General features: G+C 35.9%; 1 protein-coding gene across 1 annotated transcript in view; it reads left to right on the top strand.

Annotated features, from left to right (window-relative positions):
• ARHGAP42 (Rho GTPase activating protein 42) overlaps window positions 1–20,961 on the top strand; it is a 157,344-nt gene that overhangs the window by 119,702 nt on the left and 16,681 nt on the right. Inside the window, exons 8-17 of the mRNA XM_074144890.1 lie at window positions 1,932–2,061; window positions 6,219–6,319; window positions 8,398–8,507; window positions 11,076–11,154; window positions 12,181–12,220; window positions 13,459–13,521; window positions 15,006–15,080; window positions 15,776–15,860; window positions 17,116–17,174; window positions 17,902–18,007. Coding sequence (XP_074000991.1) covers window positions 1,932–2,061; window positions 6,219–6,319; window positions 8,398–8,507; window positions 11,076–11,154; window positions 12,181–12,220; window positions 13,459–13,521; window positions 15,006–15,080; window positions 15,776–15,860; window positions 17,116–17,174; window positions 17,902–18,007 — 848 coding nt within the window. The remainder of the gene's footprint in view (window positions 1–1,931; window positions 2,062–6,218; window positions 6,320–8,397; window positions 8,508–11,075; window positions 11,155–12,180; window positions 12,221–13,458; window positions 13,522–15,005; window positions 15,081–15,775; window positions 15,861–17,115; window positions 17,175–17,901; window positions 18,008–20,961) is intronic.

The following is a 20,961-nucleotide window of genomic DNA, read 5'->3' as shown; positions in this document are numbered from 1 at the left end:
AGTTGTAAATAGGCTACAAAGGTAGAGGGAGATGTTGAGCTAGGCAGAAGGAACAATGTATTATGATATTATGTTTTATTATAGTTATACATCAGAGAAACGTATACCTGAAGATATGCTGGGATACAGTACATCATTCACTGCTGTTACAAGGAAGTTTGAATTCTGTCCCCAGATGTAGATCCACAGCTTCCTTTTGCCAGCTGGGTTATCTACTGACTTGTCACTCAGAGCATCACCCAACCTCAGATGGAAGTGAAATAATTTATGAAGGGAAAGACAGACTGAGGACAGTGTTCAGCCTGTCTGTTGTAGCTGTCAAAAGTGCTCCTCTCCATTGCGTTGTGTGTTAAGATCTAGTTGATCTGAACTGCTGTTTCTGTTCTTGAAATTATCCTACAGGTTAAAGCAGGAGCACTAACAGCCATAGGAGTAGCAGAGTAGTGGCAGATGAGCAACTCTTAACAGGTCACCATATCCTAATATCACCTGTTGTCACTTTCACTGTTTCAGCTGGCCAGTGATGTACTTTGAGCATTTGGCTTTGTTTTCTATAATTTGATTCAAAGTCCTGGTTGCTTAAAAGTAGTAATTAAAAACTTAATAGACAAACAGAGATAAGTTCTCAAAATGGGGACATTCCTCCCTTCAATGGCATGTCCCTCTTGAAGGTCTCAAAATGACCACTGTTAAGTTTGGTCTGAACTGATGCGTCACTCTAAGGATATAATCTGAAAAGTTCAGAGAAGAATTTTACCTCCCTCTCTAATAATAATGTTTGTTTTCAAGAAGAAAATTTAATATGCATGTTATTATACTACTTTACAACTCCATAAGTGGCCCACCAAAAAAGGAAAGTAGGCACCAGTGTATGAAGTCCTGAGAGTATCTTTCTGACTAGGGTCTGTAAGATGACTTTGCAGAAACATTACAAAAATCTTTAATCTTTTCTAATAGATAGTAACAAAAGTGTTCAACATCTGGTATATAAGTAGCAACCTCTCAAACCTCTGGCACCTCATAATAATTATTCTCTGCTTACCCCATGCTAGATGTGTGGTGGGAAACCCTGGCCTCACTGAATTCGATAGGAAAAAATGTCCATTTACATGCATGTAGATCTTAGCAGATACAAATAACCCACCTTTGTACCTAATTGTTTGCTTGGCGAGATGGCTGGTTACACACGTGATATTTAGGACAGACACAGTACTTCCATGCTTTTGGCACAGTTCTGCCACATGTGACCTGTTTCTTACCTAGCATATTTATGTTACACTTGAGTGTGGTGTTTACATAGTCCTATTTAAAAATGTTCATGACAGTGCCAATGACCTGACTGTTCTGAGTATCAGCAGCTGTGGTATTACGGCAGATACGGATACATAGTACATTTGTCTCTTCCACGTGTGGAGAGACTGCAGCTGTCTAGAGACATTAGCCTGGCGTTAACCCAAACTGGTTTTTCTGCATGGTACTTCAAGTGGTTCAGTGGGACTTACTATTTCAGGTTCAGGGCTATGCTGTCAGCAGCTTCTAGTTTAGCCTGGCTTCTGTCTGTGTATCCTACAGCACACAGAGAGAAAGCCTGTGTCTGTCTGAAAAATCCTGTGTAAGCATACCTGTAGGTGATGAAATCACCTCCTTTCTGAGGTTAGTGACCTGCAGAAAGAGAAATTACTATTCTCTATGTTTCCTTTACACTTGTGTGCTTAAGTTGAATTCTTCATAACGATGTTACTCCTAAGCTTCTAAAGCAATGAAGAGTATTATTCTTTACTGATTTTTTTTCTTTTATGTCTCTGGCAAATGCTTCTGTTGGTGTCTGATACAGTCTCCTTGGCATTATTAGTAATTATTTCTTCATTGTTGTTTTAGTACTTGCATGAGATAATGTGGGGTTTTTGTTTGTTTCTTTTTCCGGGTATTAGACCCGTAATAACTTTGAAAGCACTAGGCAGGAAGTGGAGAGACTCATGCAAAGAATGAAATCAGCCAACCAGGATTACAGGCCGCCAAGTCAATGGACAATGGAAGGCTATCTCTTTGTGCAGGAGAAACGTGAGTAAAACAGATGTACCTTTTAATTTTATTTGAAAGACACAGCAACAAATGCAAGGACGAGGAAATGGTTTAGTTAGCAGGACAACGACAGCTCTGTGTTTGAATGTCTGCAGACTTCTGCTGTGGTTGCTTTGCAAGTGATTGAAAGGTTCAAAACTAAAATAAGTGTTTGGCTTTTGAAAAAACACTGGCAGATGGATGGTCAGATGGAGTGGTGATGAAAACACTTGTAAGCAACTCAACTCCTGCCCCCTGGGTCCTTGTCGGTAGGTCCCTGCTGTTGGCCATCCCAGTGGCGAACTGGTAGCAAACTCTGCTCTTGCTGGCTGCCATGCACCTTGCTGCAGAAGCTGCAAGGTCCCAGCACTCTGCTTTGGCTCTACCTGCCAAACTCTGCCATCTTCTGAATTCTGCCTGAACAGGGCCCACAGTCCACCCAGCAGAAGCAACGCCCACCTTGTACCAGGGATCTCCACTGACCCAGCAACCTTAAGAGTAAATGAACATGCACATAATGGAATACAAAGGCGTAAGAAGAAGAAAAGGCATCTAAATACAGTCTGTCACCTATACCTATGTTTTATTCATTTCATGAGACATGAGAATGAAGTGATGAATTAAATGAAAGAATAGAACTAAAGTTGTCTTAAGTATCTGAGACTATTTGGAAGACCCTAGCAATACGTCATGTTATGAATGAAAACAGAATCAGGAAATATGTGAAAAGTCCAATGAGAGAATTCAAAACTATTCATCACCTTAAGTATCAGCTGCCACCGTTTTACACTCTAACCAGTATAGAAAACCAAGCCAAGCTAGCTGTGTTAAGCAAAACCCTCAGTAAAATACTTTTCATTGCATGGAGTGCCCAGATTTATATATTTATTTATTCATTTTTCTGTTTGCTGACACTAGAAAAGTATAGAGCAGTGTTTTGAGATAGTTTGTACGTGCTTGTGCAAGTTTGACATTCATGCAAAAATCATTAAATACAACTTTGCACCTGATTCCTCAATCTAAAATTAAGTAGAAGGTATGTGGGTATAGAATTCCTGTGTCAGACTTAACCCTACTTGACCTCAGTTTTGAGGATACCTTCTTCACTGTTCCCCTTTTAGATGATGTAGAGACTACATGGAGTTATTAATAACTGATTTTCTAAACAACATAATGAAATTAATCTTTATTCCATATGTGAGCTAAAAGAAAGAAACCTCAATGCTTATCATAGTTAACCTCACCCACTTTTACCCTCAGTAGCACTGAAAGTTTTAAGAAGACCCTCTATGTTTTTATTGTGTAATAATGATAAAAGAAACCTGTGTTAAGTGGAAATTACACTGAGCCCTGCTAATGCAGGAGGGAGAAAAGGAGTGAAGCACTGGGCACATGCTGTGCTTCATTAAATAGTGAGAGGCCAACTTGACATCTTCTTACTGAAAAGAAATTTGTTCATTAGTTTATTCTGGAGTATGAGTAACAAGGTCTGTAATCTGTGTCAGTGATTACTAGTTGTATGTTTCCTTGTCATGCACATTTAATTTCTTACAGTCATCATCCCATAGGCTCTTGTCAAGTTATGGGCAACTGGGTTAAATGTTTGCTGTTCTTGGGAGTAAATTCTGTATATATTTATTACTGATATGTGTGGCGGTAAATATGTTTTTTTGAAAAAAAAATGGCAGTAGGCCTTAAGTTGTTTTCATTCAGATGTACAGTCGTGAGTAACAGATTACAATGCAGGTGTCAGGCTACAATTTTTTATTGAAGAACAGGTAACTTCTAAACACATCTAAAACCGCTTTGAGAGCACTCATCCTTCTTATATATGCTAAAAGATCTAATGAAATACCATCAGAGGAAAAATTGATTTAGAATTATTATAGCTTTTGGTTTGACAAGTGAAAATAAGTTAAAATACAGAAACAGAACAGCTAACTTCTGAGGGTAGGTAACCAGTTGACTTTTCAATTTATAGCATTACTTTCCTGCAAAATGCAGGCAATGGGAGAATTTTCTCCAAGTCAGCATAACAGCCTGTATAAATTTCCACATCTACATTTCTGGTTTGCCAGACATCCAACTTACACAACTGATGCAATCACTCATGTATCTACTACCTTTGTGGAATGCTACATTTAGAAGGCAAAGCTATCATATTTATAGCAAAACTATAAGGTTTGGTTTTAACACTTTCCATTTATATTTAACTGTTTACAGTTTAAAAAAAAAGAACAAACACAAAACCCTTAAAACACTTCTTTTAAAAAACTCGGAGCTCTTTAATTTTAAAAAGAATTAAAAGGTCCAGATATACTGTACTTTGAAAAAATCAGTATCATATTTTTCCCATGAGTAACTCCCATTGAAATGAATTGGAAAATCACATGTGGGTTAAAAGTATCATCTAGTCCTTTGCTCTTCTGAATTTACACTGTAGTTAAAATACTGCTATATGTGTGTGTATATATATGTATGTATTTCGCTTTGACACCTACATTTGTGATGGCTCTGCAGAGAGGGGCCATGTTGGAATGCCAGGTTCTGAAGCATAATGCTGTCCAAGAAGAACGAAATGCTTTTCCTTCTTGGTACCTCTTCACACAGCCGTTGTTTGGTCTCTGCAGCCAGAAGCTGTGTCAATGCTAGTAAAATAAACAGGGCTGTACGCTGCCACTGAGACAAACTCACACAGAATATCCCACCCTCTATACAAAATTTTCTGTTCTTAAAAATCAAGAGGCTTCGTCCAAGTTACCTATTGACTGTGTGTTACCTAGTGACCGTGAATGCTGCCAGCACTGCTTATTAACTGATGCAGCTATAGCCATTATGTTCTGGCCCAAGGGGGAGCAGTCACACTGCAAAAACCTGAATTATCCTATCCCTCTGCAGTGCACCACCCCTCCAGATGTATCTTGTCTTGTTCTCTGTGCTACAGTAAACATCTTTTTTTCCCAGGAAGTTGTGGCAGATTTTAGCTGTACTTCTAGGATGTGAAGAGAATTACAGAAACATTGGGAGGATTTACTTACATTATAAATACCTGTATCTAAGTTAGGTTAGCGGACAAAGTTTAAAGTACCAATGAGCTTAAGCTCAAGAGGGTTTTGTGTTTAGATTCACTACAGGTTCACAGCAATTCCTGAGCAAAGCTCTGGGTAATCCAGGAGTGAAAACATCTTCTGCATAAGAGATCCTGTACTTTGCAGTAGAATTAAGAAGTAGTATGGTGTGGTGTGACGTCTCCAGGATAAGGCTTACACCCACTTACTTGGGGGTCGCTGTACATTTCATGTATGGCTATCTCAGTCGAATACTAGTGAATCCCTAAGTACGCTATACTTTGGTATTGTGAGTGTGTGCAGTTGTCAGTTTGTGGGCATGGTCAGTTTTGTTCCTCTGTTACAGCTGCCCAACAGGACCCCTTCCAAGGCATAAAAGGCCAACGTTTCTTGCTGAAGGCGCGACCTCTGCCACCCAGCATTTTATCCTGTCTCTAAACCACTATTGTTTCAGAGTGCATTGTTCTTTTCCTTCCTTTCCTTTCATGTAATGAAATCACCCATTTCAGTCAATGTTCAACTACGTAAGATTAAATCCATTTCTGAGCCAATGCCATTTTACCCATTCCCTTAAGGTAACAGATAGAAGAACAGCCTTCCTATGATACTACCAAAAACATTTGTTACCTTTGACAAGAATTCTGAAAGTAAAGGGAAATGCACTCTGGCTATGTGACTTCATCCAATTTTCTGGATCTAGTACCAGACTTCAAGGTTTCCCTCAGAGAAAGGATGTAATATGGAATCCTTGTGCTTCACCTGGTTGATTCAATCTTCAACTGTATTTCTTAGGCAGAAAAATCCTCAGGATCTGGCCTGTCTCCTGCCCATTTACCCTAGCAAAATGCTGTTGCCCATCTAGTTGTCAAAGAAAATTGCTCTGCTGGAACTTTGATGGGCAACCTTATCAAGCTGCAATATTTGAAAATTATACCTGAACAACATGTTCAAATTTAAAAGTTAATGGGGAGGTTTTGATTTTGTAGGCTATATGTGGATGCTGTTGTTTCATTTTTCTATCTAACTCCGGTAAAAATAGTGATAAAATGCCAAAATAATAATTTTTAATACTATCTCTCTTTAATCTAGGACCTCTTGGATTTACATGGGTAAAACATTACTGCACTTATGATAAAGGAACAAAAACATTTACTATGAGTATAGCTGAAACAAAATCTGGTGGAAAAGTGGTGAGTTAAACATACATAAACACGTACCTGAACTGTATATTCCATCTTTTATATTAAGCATTCAGGAACTGTTAAAAGAAAAAAATGTAGTGAACCAAGTGTAAGACTGTTTTCATAAATGAAGCAATGCATAGATAAATGATACAAATATTGCTTTTAAAACATATATAAATCACATATTAAATAAATTCTGTCATGTGGTTGTTCCAAATGCATGGGTAATCAATCCCATTTGCACAGAATCATAGAATGGCTGAAGTTTGGAAGGAATCTCTGGAGATCAGCTAGTTTAATCTCAATGCAGGGTAGACCAGAGCAGGTTAGCGAAGTCTGTGTCCAGTTGGGTTTTAGATACCTCCAAGGATAGAGACCCCGCAACCTCTGCGGACAACCTGTTTCAGTGTTTGACCCCCATAAAAAAGCTTTTTTTTAAGTTCAAATGGAATTAACCTGTATTTCAGTTTGTGCCTATTACCTCTTGCCCTTTCACTGGCACCATTGAGAGGAATTTGACTTAGTCTTCTTTATTTCTTCTCATCAGGTATTTATGGATAAATCACTGATATGATCCCCCTTCTCCAGGCTGAACAGTCCCAGCTCTCTCAGCCTCTCCTTATATGACAAATGCTCCAAGTCCTTAATCACCCTTAGCTGGCCTTGCTCTAGCACATCACTGTCTCTCACATGCTGGGGAACCCAGCACTGGACACAGCACTCCAGATGTGTCTCACCAGTGCGAACAGAGGGTGAGGATCACCTCCCTTGACCTGCTGGCAATGTTCTGCCTGATTGAACCCAGGAGGCTGTTGGCCGCCTTTGCTGCAAAGATACATTGCTGGCTCATGGTCAACTTGTTGCCCACCAGGACAACATCCTTTTCTGCCAAGCTGCTTTCCAGCCTGTCAGCCCCAGTCTGTCCTATTGCCTGGGGTTATTTCTATTTGTGCTAAAAAATGCTGACCCCAGTATTGACCACTGGGGCATACCACCAGTGACTGGCTACAGCTGGACTTCTGCTGTGAGCTCAGCAGTTCAGCCAGTTTTCAGTCCACTTCACCATCTATTTATCTAGCTGGTACTTCACCAGTTTGTCTATGAGGATGTAATAGGAAGCATCGTATTGTAGTAAGATGTAGTGTTGAAAGCCTGGCTAAAGTTGAGATAAACAGTATCCTTTGTTCTTCCATCATCCACTGAGCCATCCATCACATTGTAGAGCTCTATCAAGTTGATCCTGCATGATTTCCCCTTCATTAAATAGACTACTTCCAGTCATCTTTCTGTTCTTAATATGTTTGGAAGTGCTTTCCAGGATTATTCACTTCGTCATCTTCCAAGGGATCAAGGTGATGCAGATTGGCCTGTAGGATGAGAGAAAATGGCCTCAAGTTGCACCAGGGGAGGTTTGGGTTGGATATTAGGAAAGATTTCTTCACCTAAAGGGTTGTCAAGCATTGGAACAGGCTGCCCAGGGAAGTGGTTGATTCACCATCCCTGGAGGTATTCAAAAGACGTGTAGATGTGGCACTTGGGGACGTGGTTCAGCGATGGACTTGGCGGTGTTACATCGATGGTTGGACTCAATGATCTTAAATGTCTTTTCCAACCTAAATAATTCTATGATTCTATATACTTCTCCTTGCTCTTTTTGAAGACAGGAGTGACATTTGCCTTCTCCCATTCCTCAGAATGTTCCTTTCTCCAACATTATAAAGAAAGGCCTCACAGTGATGGTGGCCAGAACTAGAAGTTAGTCAGCTTTATTCTCTAGAAATCTTTTTATCTACATGTGAGAGTCGGTAGAATTATATGATATTTATTCTAACATGTAACATATAATCATGTTATATATGCAGATATTTGTAAAGTTTTGAATTTAAAGAGTTTTCTGAAATATAAAGATTAAAATAAAAATAGATAGATGGCTTACTTTATATACAGAGAAATTATTGTATATGTTCCTGAATAATTTTAGTCCCTATCTGAAGACATGTTCTTCATACAGTTAAATGCCAGATGTCAAGCCAAAGTATATCAGCACACTGCCTGTGCTAATTTTGTTTTGTTTTATTTTATAGAACGGCCTTGTCGCAAGCTCACCAGAAATATTCAAGCTAAAATCTTGCATCAGGAGAAAGACAGATTCAATCGACAAACGTTTCTGTTTCGATATTGAAGTATTTGAGAGGTTTGAATTTTTTTCATTGTGTTAACAAATTGAAAATAACTAAAAATAGAACCACTTGTAACCATTATGTGATAATTACTCCTGCAATTGGAACATGTATTTCTCAATATGCTTGTATCCAGACAAAGGCTTTCAAGACTTAGTACTTATGTGTTTCAACATTTTTTTCTAACAAAATTGACTACATTGCATATGTGTTATCTTAACTACATTATGTTTGCATGCAGATACAAGATGAATTCTCACTGAACCTGTAGCACAACTGACTACCCTCTTTTAGGAACAGATCATAAATATATTTATAAATAATTATTAATAAGCATATTCTGTACCAATCTCTATTTCTTTCAGAAATGTATGATAGAACATAATTTTTCTTTTTTAAAAATTACTTCTACCTATTTTTCCCCACTTATTCCTGGATATTATAATTTTATGATAGATGAAAACAGCTTTTCTGTATTTGAAGTGTATGTACACAGTACTTCGTAAAAGTATTTTTTTCAAGCTTGGGAACAAAGAAAAATATTGAATTAAATTTTTGCTTAAAATATGATAAATTGACTGACTTTTGCAGCTGTTCTCTTAAGAAATATTTTATGACTGTTACTGTCATTTTAAATTCCATTCATAACTGCTGTATTTGCATGCTAATTTTGAGGCTACTTTGGTACTTTCAAGTATAATATATTATTTTTCTAAAATAGACTTTTGAGTTCAGGTTTAAGAAACAGAAACTTGATATGAACAAATGTTGAGACTAATTGGTCTCTTGAAAGCTCCTAAGCTTGAATTGACAGGTTGAGTTTGAAATTGGTGGTTGTTTCTTTCTAAGTAGAATTGCATTTATTAGACACATCTGTGTCAGTACCATTGTAACGTATTCACAAGTGAGGGTTGGCCCTTCTCTCTCCCTTACTCTACTAGAATGTCCACAGTTCAACAAAACTGCACAGAACAATTAGCTCCATCTGCAGCTCTTCAAGTTCTTGTCAAAAAGATAGCTGTAGGCATTTTTAATGTGTTATTTATTCCTTTTGGACTTTCGATTGATTACAAATGTGCATGGCCTGTAAGTTAAAGGCATTCTGGAAACTTAGAAGATTGAAAGGGGAGTAGAATACAAAGTTACTTGGTCATTATTGTAGCGATCTAACTTTCACAGGCTGATAGAACCTTCCCTTTTCCAATTGATTTGGTATTCAGCAGGGAAGTAGTGAATTTTTGTGAAAGTCAGCAGAAGATATAAATAGACAACAAAATACCTACCTAGAAATATTTGGTGGGAGGTCATCTACAAGGGCAACATTAGTCTCTTCTGAATGGCATGTTGGTAAAACTTGGGCTTCCCCAAAGAAAAAGAAGATGCAGTGGCCATTACTGATTTCGGTAATGGCTAAGAATGTGAGCAAGTTCATATAAATATAAACACAGTACTGGAATACTGAGGATTCAAAAAGTGTGTGATAATGATTACATTTGAACTAATTTTAAATTCAAGACTTAATATTGTTTACTCGGGCTATAAGGTTGGACATCACCTGCAAAATACAGGAAAACTTTAAAAGTAATTGACGTGAGTAAAAGATAAGTTTCTTTAGTAACACAAGGGTATGACTTTTCATCATGAAAGACCTCTTTTTAAAAATGTGCAGCTACACCATTCTTCAACATTCTGTTGCAAGATTTTATGGGTAACTTCTGTCTCCAAACACTTTATCCCACAGAGCTAATTCTCTCCTTACATTATTATATGCAACTTTGTGTGAAACATTATTTGAAATATTATTTTATTAAAACTGGAAAACTGTGCAGACTGAAGTGCACATCTCATTTCATGAAAGAACAATGTTAACTGAAATAAACCTTTGTGAACAACTAATGGAGAGCACACACCTTGAGCCCTTCTAATTGACATAATTAATTTAAAATTTACTTAGGTGTTTTTCATACCTACATTCAGCTCAGACTCCTTGTAAAAACTGTTCTAGAGGTTACACCATCTTATTTGTGTTGAAGCTATATAAAAAGGTAACATCAAAAAGTGTGTTTCACCTTGACTGTAATTTTAATTTCTGAGAAATTACCAACTATTTCAGTAACTAGCGAAGAAGATAGTTCAAAATATATTGGAGTTGATTTGGGCTGCTTTTTTTCTTTTTTTTTTTTTTTTTTTTTTTTTTCTGAGAACACTAATATTCGGGGATTATAGTGTTAGATATTTGACTTTTAAAACATTGAGCTGATGTACTTTGCCCTGAAGTTTTCCACCCTAAGCACCTTGCCACTGAAAAACAATGAGTTGTGTTGAATCTCCTACTGGAAGGTTGTAGCATTTAGGACTAGGCATCTAAAATTACCTGTTGCAGTACTGAACTTTAAAAAAACAGACCTGTTTTTAAATCTAGCTCAAAGTTATTGTATTATTTCAGAAGCAATCAACTTTCTTTTATTTCTCTCTGTCTTTTATGTGTTCACTTCATGTGAATATGCATTTGGATTCTGACTTTGGAAACTGTTTGAGAAAAAGAAATGAGTAACTTCAGTGTATGTGTATGTTTTTGACAGACCTGGAATCATCACACTGCAAGCTTTTTCAGAGTCCAACCGAAAACTTTGGCTCGAAGCTATGGATGGAAAAGAACCAGTAAGGATATTTTTTCATATTTTTTTTTCTTTTTACGGCTTTGTGGCACACGTATTAAAGAAAGAAGCTAGTTTGCATTTCATTTACTCTGTTACAGTACAGGCAAGTACAGCTCTGTTCTTTGTGAGACGTTATCGCAAATGCACAGTGAGGATAGATACAAAGTAGAAAAGCAGAACTATTAGTGAATTTAAGCCTTTATTCGTATATTATTATTTCACATCAGGATATTTAATGTTTGAGTAATATGATAGCATATTTTCTAATAGGATTCACGGTTCAGATAACATATGTGAAGTAGTAATTTCTGCACTGGTAGATACAAACCATCTTTTGGGCAGCATCGTGGGGCAAACAGCACCATCTTGAAAGGCACTGCAGAGAACATAAAAGTGCGTTGAAAGCTACTAAGAGACAGGCTTGTCTGATATTTCTTCCCACTATTAATCTGCTCTTAAAATAGTCACTAAATGAGAGTGATGCCAGACCCGTATCCAAGGGGAAAAAATAGTTGATCAGTTTTATGAGATAGGTGACTGTTTTTACAAGCCTCTAACTTGATTGAAACAATACAGATTAGTAGTTGCAGTGACATCTAACCCATTTGGAGTCTGCAAATCTAACTTCTAACACATTTTAGGTACCTATAAATTTAACGCTATTAAATCACTAGTCAATGTAGACTCTCAAGGCCGGTCTGATATGTTTCTGTGACATATCCCACTGGCCCTCTGCCTTTTCTCCCGGAAGATCAGCTGTGTAAAAGTGCAAACACAACCAACACAGCGGGTTCTTGCACTCTCCACCTGCTCAGATCCCAGGGCTTTCGCCTGGGTGAGTTCTGTGGGGGTAGATGTCAGGAGAAAGGTGAAAGACAAGGTTGGCTTTCCCCCAGCAGCAAGCTAATACACAGTGTGCTGCAGCCAGATTAACAGCTACCAACAAACCTGGCAATAAAGAATCCAAAGCACAAACAGCACAAATATTGACATGTTGCACTTTTTTTTTTTTTTTTTTTTTTTACAGATCTACACACTGCCAGCCATTATTAGCAAGAAGGAAGAAAGTAAGCTCTCTATGTAGAGTTACCAAATATTGCTAGATTTCTCTAATGTCCTGGTTTCTAGATATGCGTGTGTGTGAGAGAGATGAATGGTTTTACATTTTCTTTCTGTTGCTATGAAATAGCTGTTTGTTGGATTGCATGGCTGGGTTACACAAAAGCACATCCTAAATTATGTAAACTGTGAGAAAGCCTTCAACTTTTGTATTAGTATCAAACATAAATTGGAAGAAAATTTGATTGGCTTTAAAGCTACGGTATATTTAACAAATCTATACAAAGTTTCTATCAGTAGTCTGTGTACCTAAATGTAAATACATGACAGTGTTTTGAAATAATACACCTATATGAATCACATCTTTTTGGTTTTAGGTGTATATGCACCTATTACATGTACACTGAGTAACAAAATGATTATATTCAAAGATACTATGAGATTTATATGTATAATTATATTAACATTATATCAACATATGTTATTAACATAATATTATATTAACACAAATATCTAAAAATAATTTAAATATATGCATGGGTGTATGTGTCTCAGAGAGAGAGAGAGAAATGTGTCAGTTATGGACATACATCTTCATAGGAGGTATATTTGAGACTCTGGAAATATAAAATGTAAATCACTACCCCTATTTTTTCTATGATGGTGTTTATTTTAATGGTGACAATCACAATCATACACTGCTTTAAGATCTTCTTTATTTAGCTAGTTAATGCAATGAGCATTGAAATACAAAAATTAATGAAAGTACCTTAATTTGAAATAATCTCACTAATTAAAGTCAATAATAAAGATTGTTTTCCTATGTTACCATTTTATGAGCAGTTATGTGCATGTGCAAGAAACAAAGAATGTTGTTTTATTAAAACCAGTGAATATATTATTTTCACGATGTAGGTTTTGAACTCTTAAAAGCATTTTCTTCAGCAGAGGGAAGGGAGTACAGGTATCTACTTTTAAAGCAACAAGCTTTCATCTGTATCTGTAGAGGGGCTACTGATTTCTGAGAGAGAGTAGAATATTCTGTTCCTAATGATACACTAATGATTACAAAGTTGGATTTTGAGTGCTAAGGATGTATCTACAAAAATACTATTACAGAATAAGTATCATAATCTGATGGACAGATGTGTATCAATCCTTGACTAACGTGTGAATGTAGCTAAACACAGAGATTTTGTGTATTGATAATTTAGAAAAGAATTACCTTTTGTTCTTCTTTTTATAGTGTTTTTAAATGAAGCAGGTTTCAACTTTGTGAGGAAATGTATTCATGCTGTAGAAACAAGAGGTGTGTATTAAATCACAAATTATGTATTAGATTATTATGAGTATTTTTTCTCAAATATTACTTTGATTAATTGTACTTGTTTTACAGCCATGCTTTGGAGAGTATCCATCATTTGATTTGTACTTTTCACATTTTTTTGTTTGCTTTACACTTAAAACTCTTGCCACAAGTTCCAACAAAAATTCTGAACGTATCATTTAAGTTGGTTTTTAAACATATTCTGTAATTTCATGTTGTTTAGGCAATTTAATACGCAGTTGCACACATCTTTAGCCTTTAATTAGTGTGCACAAAATTGTGCTTTCTCATGGTAAAACTGTAGGGAGCCTCAGCTGCCAACTTTGGTTTCTGGCGTGAAGCCTGAAGACCAAAAAAGTGGCATGAATACTCTCTACTGGAACATCTTTTTTGCAGAGCATAACTCCTGACACTTTATTCATGCATTTTGCATATGGTTTATCAGTTTTTAAAAATGTTTAGAGACTCATTTTTTTTTAGTGGCAACGTACAAAAAGAAAATAATAATCACTCTACCAATGAGGTGGTATCTTGCAAGTCACAGCCAGTTTTTAATTATCCCCTTCCACATGAAGACATCTGGCTGTATTGTCTTCCATAAAAAGAAATAACTTTTTCCTGTCCATGCACTGAACTGTCGGTGCGCAACTCTCTTCTAGTGTAAAAGCCGTGTGGTCTCTCTGTGCCACGCTGAGCCCAACATGAATTCAGTTTCTCAGGTAACAATGTTATGTAGCTTTTGAATCACTGCTGACTCAGAGCTTTTCTTCTGGAGGAAAAAAATATGTTTTAAAACAAAAAACCTAGGTTATCTAAGTGAGATCAGACTTTGAAATGTTTTCAAATACTTTAAAGATTATTTGTTATTAGTATCTGTGCTATTGAAAAAAAAACCCCAACAGTTGAAACTTAGGGATAAATTGGGACTTGACTGTCTCTATTTTGCGTGGGGATCCATGCATAACATAAATATTCTCAATGTCAGTGTTGCAACAGTACAGAGGATATGTGTTTATTATGGGTGTAATCATTTCTCCTATAAGTGTCAATCAAATCTTAATTGGAAAGGATGATGGTCTAAGCAAATACAGACATAATAATTCCACTGAAGTCTAGGTAGGATAAACTTGTTGACGTGTAATATGTTTTAAGATTGCTTTTGGGTCTTATTTTTCACTTTTTGCATCCATCTCCTTGTTGTTTACTAATATGGGTGATTTCTATGCAAAAGGATTCTGTTAATGTAAAATTATGATTAGTGTATAGTATGGTGTGGATTCAGTGGAATGCACTTGTTAATATCCCAGAAGAGAATTCAGTAGGGTAAAGCAGTACTCGAGAATGTAATTGTACAATTTTCCATAAATACATTCAGATGTTTTGAAAATATACACCAAGGATGCACCAGTGAATATTGAAATAATCATATTTTCATTATTTTCATTGTGCTTGTTTTCCCAATGTAGGTATTACAATCCTGGGGCTGTACAGAATAGGTGGTGTAAACTCCAAGGTGCAAAAGCTGATGAATACCATATTTTGTAAGTACCTGAAGCGAACCTTTGTCAGTGTGCAGTGAGTGTGCTGTGGTCCCCTTTACCTTAAATGCTGTGCTCAGAAAAGTGTGTTATAATATTTACAATTGTGTATGTGCACTTACTGCCACTAAATTGAATTTGCAGTCTTAAAATAAGTGATCCATCTAACTTACATTTCTTATATGCATTATTATTCAATTTCTGCATGTAATCATTGATATATATGGGCAAATTACTGATAAAATGTATTTCTTCTTTTACCGTTAAAGTTCTATTTATTGGTATCTATTTGGTGTATTTCAGGAGCGTTCCAAAGCTTAGTTCTGTAACACGGCATAACTCAATTTAATAGACAGTTGTTCTAGCCTTTCACTTTTCTTGCTAATTTGGCTCTCTGATGCCTGTGTTTGAATGTCTAAGCCAAATACATTAGTAATTCTCTGTTGAGTTGGGCTTACTTTACACTTCAATATAGTGTATATAGTTAATGTTTACAGGTAATAAATATGAGTGCCTTATTCATTTTTATTAATACTTTGGTGGAGATTAAAAGATTCAAATTGATCAGATTGGTAGTTAATCTGGCTAATAAGTAATCACATGAGCTAAATGACTAATCTCTTAGCTTCTGTTTTGCTGCTTTTCTAGTTAGTGTATTAGTCAAACTATAACACAATCATAATTCAAATTTCTACCAGCCCCTAAATCTCCTCCTGATATGGATATTGATATGGAACTTTGGGACAATAAAACAATAACAAGTGGACTAAAAAACTACCTCAGGTAAGTATGACGCCACACAAATCTCAGTATTCCTTTTCTGCCCCTAATCTGTTGTTTATTAATATCGTATTACATTTCTTATATCCATTAGCATGGTAATAATTGAGTATATTATTATCTTGTCTAATACCCCTGTGATTATGTGCAATAATAAATCAAAAATTTGTCATGCACTTTCTGCCTTATTAAGATAGTCATGCCTTATATAGCCCTCAGTGTGGCAGAATTTAATTAATTGCATGTTTTTATTTAAAAAAATTCACGTTTGCCACAAAGCATGTTGTACTCAGTCTTTCTTTTCTGAATCACTTAATCTGTGTACCACAAGGTTTCATGGCATCATTGTTGGAGCAGAATAAAAATCTCTGCAAAAGCATAGGTTTTTATCCTATGCTGTTGGTATCTTCACAAACACAATATCCCTCACACACTATCATTTGCTCTTAACATTTCTGCTAATAGGAGACAACTTTCAAGAATCGTGATACTTCTAAGATAACTTTTTTTTTGGGGGGGGTCTCAATATATAACATTCAAAAGAAACATAATAAAAAGCAACAAGTCCAGGTCGTGGATGTTCTGTGTCTTCTAAAAATCTAGATTTCCTAAACCAGTCACCTAACAAAGGGCAGCATCAGAAATCCCTATTCACTCTGGAAAATATGCCTAGGATTTGTAGTGGAATGCTCATGTAGACTTTATTGAAAAGACTGGCTTTGTTTGAAGAAATCTGTGGTACATCTTCAGAGGCACAAATCATTGTAGATACTGTATTTGTGAAATAATAACATGAGCTAGCAGTAGCTGTGTGTTTGTGTCTATAAGGCAATTCACAGTCTGACTTTCAGAGGATGACTTTGCTAGGATCTCTCAGATCAGAATTTCAGTCCCAAATTTTATAATGTTTTTGGCTTTCTTGTGCAAAAATTGCTTCTGCACCCCACTGTGTCATGTTCTGCAGCTGTATTTATTCCTGTTCTACAGTATGGAAGCCAGAAAACAGTCAGTGCCAGTGGCTTTTCCCTTATTAACTTACATGGAGACACCAGATTCAACTTAAAGAGATTTTCAGACTCTGTACCATTGAGTTGTATACTACTTGCAATCAGTCATTGCTGAATTGGTTTTCCTACAACATACAGTATACATTATGCAGATCTTGAGAGCTCACATAATCACACCCATAAAACTTAAAAAGACTTTGAGTAATGCGTTTGTTTTTTAAATTTATTTTTAATTTTTTTTTTACAACCAGGTGTCTTTCAGAACCACTGATGACTTTCAAGCTGCACAAAGATTTCATTGTTGCTGTTAGTAAGTAAAGTAATAAATACACTTTCATGAAAGTAATATTGTTTCTAACCCTTGATCTCCTCAGTTACTATAGTTATTTTTCTCCTTGGTCTATTACTCAGTGATCCAGCCATGGATCCGAGTTCTTCCATGTCACTGTACAGCACAGTGCCACAGGAAAGCCCTCAAAACAGAGAAGTGACACTCGATGAAGCTGTTCAGTGGTTCTGATCTTTTTAGAGGTTCTGTGTCCTTCCATTTCATGCCTTCTGCACGAAATTTTGAAGCTTGATTTATATGTTTGTTTTACATGGGCTGATAATTTTTTTTATACTAATTAGATACAGAGATAGCAAGCTTGTTTTTCAAACAACTTCAGTTTAGAATTTGAAGTTATTTCCCTATTTCCTCTTGCCGTGGTAAGAATAAAAGGCATTCAAGAATTTAAATACTTTGAATATCAAGAGGTAAAATCTTGGATTTCACTGAAGTGGCACATGGGGTCAAAATTGCCACAAATTTCATTGGTTGCAGAGTCAGTGGTAACTGCTTTTGGCAAGTTACTTGAAATACAGATTTCCGAATGTTCTAATAAGCATAATCAAATTGTCTTCACCATTTTCAAGGCTAATTGTGTTTGGCCCCTTGTAACGCATTTGTGTATTAGCGTACAGGCATTATTGCCATTTGTAGTCACATTTTAGCACGTGTTCTAATTTATCAACAATATTTGTTTTCTGTTTAATAGAGTCAGATGATCAGAATTACAGAGTTGAGGCAGTGCACGCGCTTGTGCATAAGTTACCAGAGAAGAACAGAGAGATGCTGGACATCCTTATCAAGCACTTGGTCAAGTAATTATTTTTTATTTTTCTCTTTGGTATTATTTAAGATGTGATTATTTCTGCTTTAAATTTGTCAGTGTTGCTTATTCCACTCTCTGTGTTGAAGCAATGCCGTTTGAAATTGCATTTAGTTTCTAAAATGCTGTTCTCAACGTAGCTGAAGGATACTCACTATAGAAATACTCACTATAGAAACAAAATAAAAAAATAACACCATAAAGAATCACCAGGATGACAAACTATGTTTATAAAATAAACCCACTTAATGTTTTCATTCACATTCCTACTTACTGCAGGATTGGCACTAATTAAATTTAAGAAACATCTAAAACTATGCTAAGGTTGATAGAAAAACCTGTTTTGAATCTTACTCAAGGTCCCACACTGTTTCAGAAATGGAAAGTAGACTAATGTGATAATACTTGTCCTTCATGTTTGATCTTATTTTTCTCTCTAACAGCTCTGAAGTGTAATATCGTTTGAAAACACTAATTTGTAGTAGTATTATTTACATTTTTGATATCTATATAAATGTCCAAACCCACATTTGAATCTCCCTTGTCTCATCAGCTTCTCTGAGTATTAATTAAATGTCAGATAGGAAAGTTTTTGCATTTCTTTGAACTGATGACCTTTTGTCTTCACTGAATTACACTTAGCACGAGAGACAAAAAGACAAGTTTTTATTCTATTGTGTCTCTCTATATCACTAGCTATGATTACATACCATTATTACCATTATTACATTATAATTTATCCTGTTTATCCACCAAACATCATTAATCTGAGTTTTACTAAATCTTTAGTGGGTTTTCACTGGTATTTGCTGAATACTTTTAAACATGTATTACTCTTTCTGATTTAGGATGCTGTATGCTTTTTAGTATATTTATCAATGATCTAGGAATGTAAATATGAAACAGCAGTTTTTCAGATAAGGCCTACGTGACTGAGATATTTAGAAGACATGAAAGAGGAGTCCATATTGTTTTCATTTTGTTCATTATGTCCCAGCTATTTTGCTTTTTTGATCACAGCTCGAGCCACTGCCTGCAGTAAGCTGGTGTACGCTGGAGCCTAATAGAGTTTTACTTCCTCTTATAGACATGAGAAATTTGAAAATTTCTTTGGTAGGAAATTATTTAGCTGTACTAAATTATTTTTAGCCCTTTATATCATTAGCTCCGTAATGTGATAGGGAGCTGCTGCTAATGCTTCCATTGCAAAAACTGATTAGGCAGACCTTGCATCATGTTAGACATGGGGTAAACCAGAGAACCAGCTGAAAGCAAGTTTCATAAGTTTCCTTACTCAGAGAGTTGTTTGATTAGCTAAAAAATATATTATCTACCTCTTTCTAAACATCTAGAAAATTAAAATATAAGAGATTAATGATTTTGTAAAAGTTACTTGTCTGCAAGCCCCAGAATTAGAAATATATGTACCTAGGAACTGACATATTTCTAGGCAGAATTAGTTACTGGCAAGCATTTCTTTCTTGACCTCTTTTCCTGGCCTCTTATTCTCAATATAACCTCAGGTGCATTTCCAAAGAAAAGCATGCCTGCACTATTCCCTTCTTTAATTGTTCTCTTTAACTCTTGCCTATGACATCTTTGATCCAATTCTCATTTCTGATAAATTTAACTTTTATGGTTTTATACTGAAAACTTTCAGTTCTTTTCTTTACAACATTCAATTCACCCCTTCAAATTTCTCATATGATTTGCCAGCTGTTGTTTGTTCTAGCAATTCTAATGAGACTGAATTCAAAATTAGTCTCTTGAGTGTATTGGTTATTTTCCTTCCTCATCTTTTCCCCACCACTGTGTGGAGATTTTTCAAGTAACAAATGGCAAATTAAGTGCCTAATTTTATGTAAATGGAAAAATATGAAAAAAACCCCAACCTCCTGTTTCTGCATTCTTTCATTTAAAATCCAATTTCAAAATGTGCATCCTTTCCCTATATTTCTTTTAGCTGTTTAGTTCCTTTATGTATGCTTTTGTGTCTAGGTGAAAATACCATCTATACCTTTAACTATGGGTTATAAAATAAGGATAATTTTTTGTTTGTTTGTTTTGGTCTTAAGGTCTTTATGTCTCTGCCTACCTTGACTTTTGTGTTACTATGCAAAATTAAATGTGATGTAGATGTTGTGGAATGTAGATCACACTAAAAATAAACAAACAAACAAAACCAGCAAATCCTGAAAAGCACCATGCAGAGAGGTGGTACTGTATAAGGACATACTCAGTCAACAGCTAGCCAAACACGGGAAGTTCGGTGGGTTTTTTCGATAGGTAACTCTTTTTTTTGTTGTTGTTTTTTTTTTGTTTTTAAACCTTCCTAGTCAAATTACCTGTCTACTTTACAGAACGAATCATTCTTTGGTACGATTTAATAACAGCATGCTTTTCTAAGGTAGATAGCCAGGAGTCTGCAGTCTGGCAGCATCAAAAATTTACTGGTGTTACATCAAAGAAAGAGATTTTGAGGAGAAAGCAACTGCACCTTAATGAATGTCTTACAGTACCTGAAATGCATGATTACCTTGGCCTGTATTCAGTAGCCCAGCAACCGTAGGACTAGTTCTGGGGAAATTGGTTATCAAAATGATCCATTTACAGGCCTGGGTTTTTTTCTCTTTTGCAAGAAATTGAGCCTTTGAAACGCTTTATAGAAAGTCCTTTCTGATTACAATGTTATTGAATTCACCATTCCTTTTATTAAGCAAGGTACCAAATTTGTAACCAAGGAAACCCAAACACAGGGCAAACACTACTTTCTGTCTTATGCTATAAGACTATAATGTTTGTATAAAAGACCTTAACAGTTACTGTGCAGCACAAAGCAGAGTAATGTTGCAAAGGGTTATTTTTTTAAAGGTTTTTCTAACAAACCTAGAGCTGAGAAATTAAAAATTACATTTTCATTAAAGTGCTAGTGGACTTCCCAAACAC

This window comes from Numenius arquata, chromosome 1, assembly GCF_964106895.1.
Source record: "Numenius arquata chromosome 1, bNumArq3.hap1.1, whole genome shotgun sequence".
In the NCBI taxonomy this organism is placed as follows: Eukaryota; Metazoa; Chordata; class Aves; order Charadriiformes; family Scolopacidae; genus Numenius; species Numenius arquata.
This window is presented reverse-complemented; position numbering and strand designations above follow the sequence as displayed.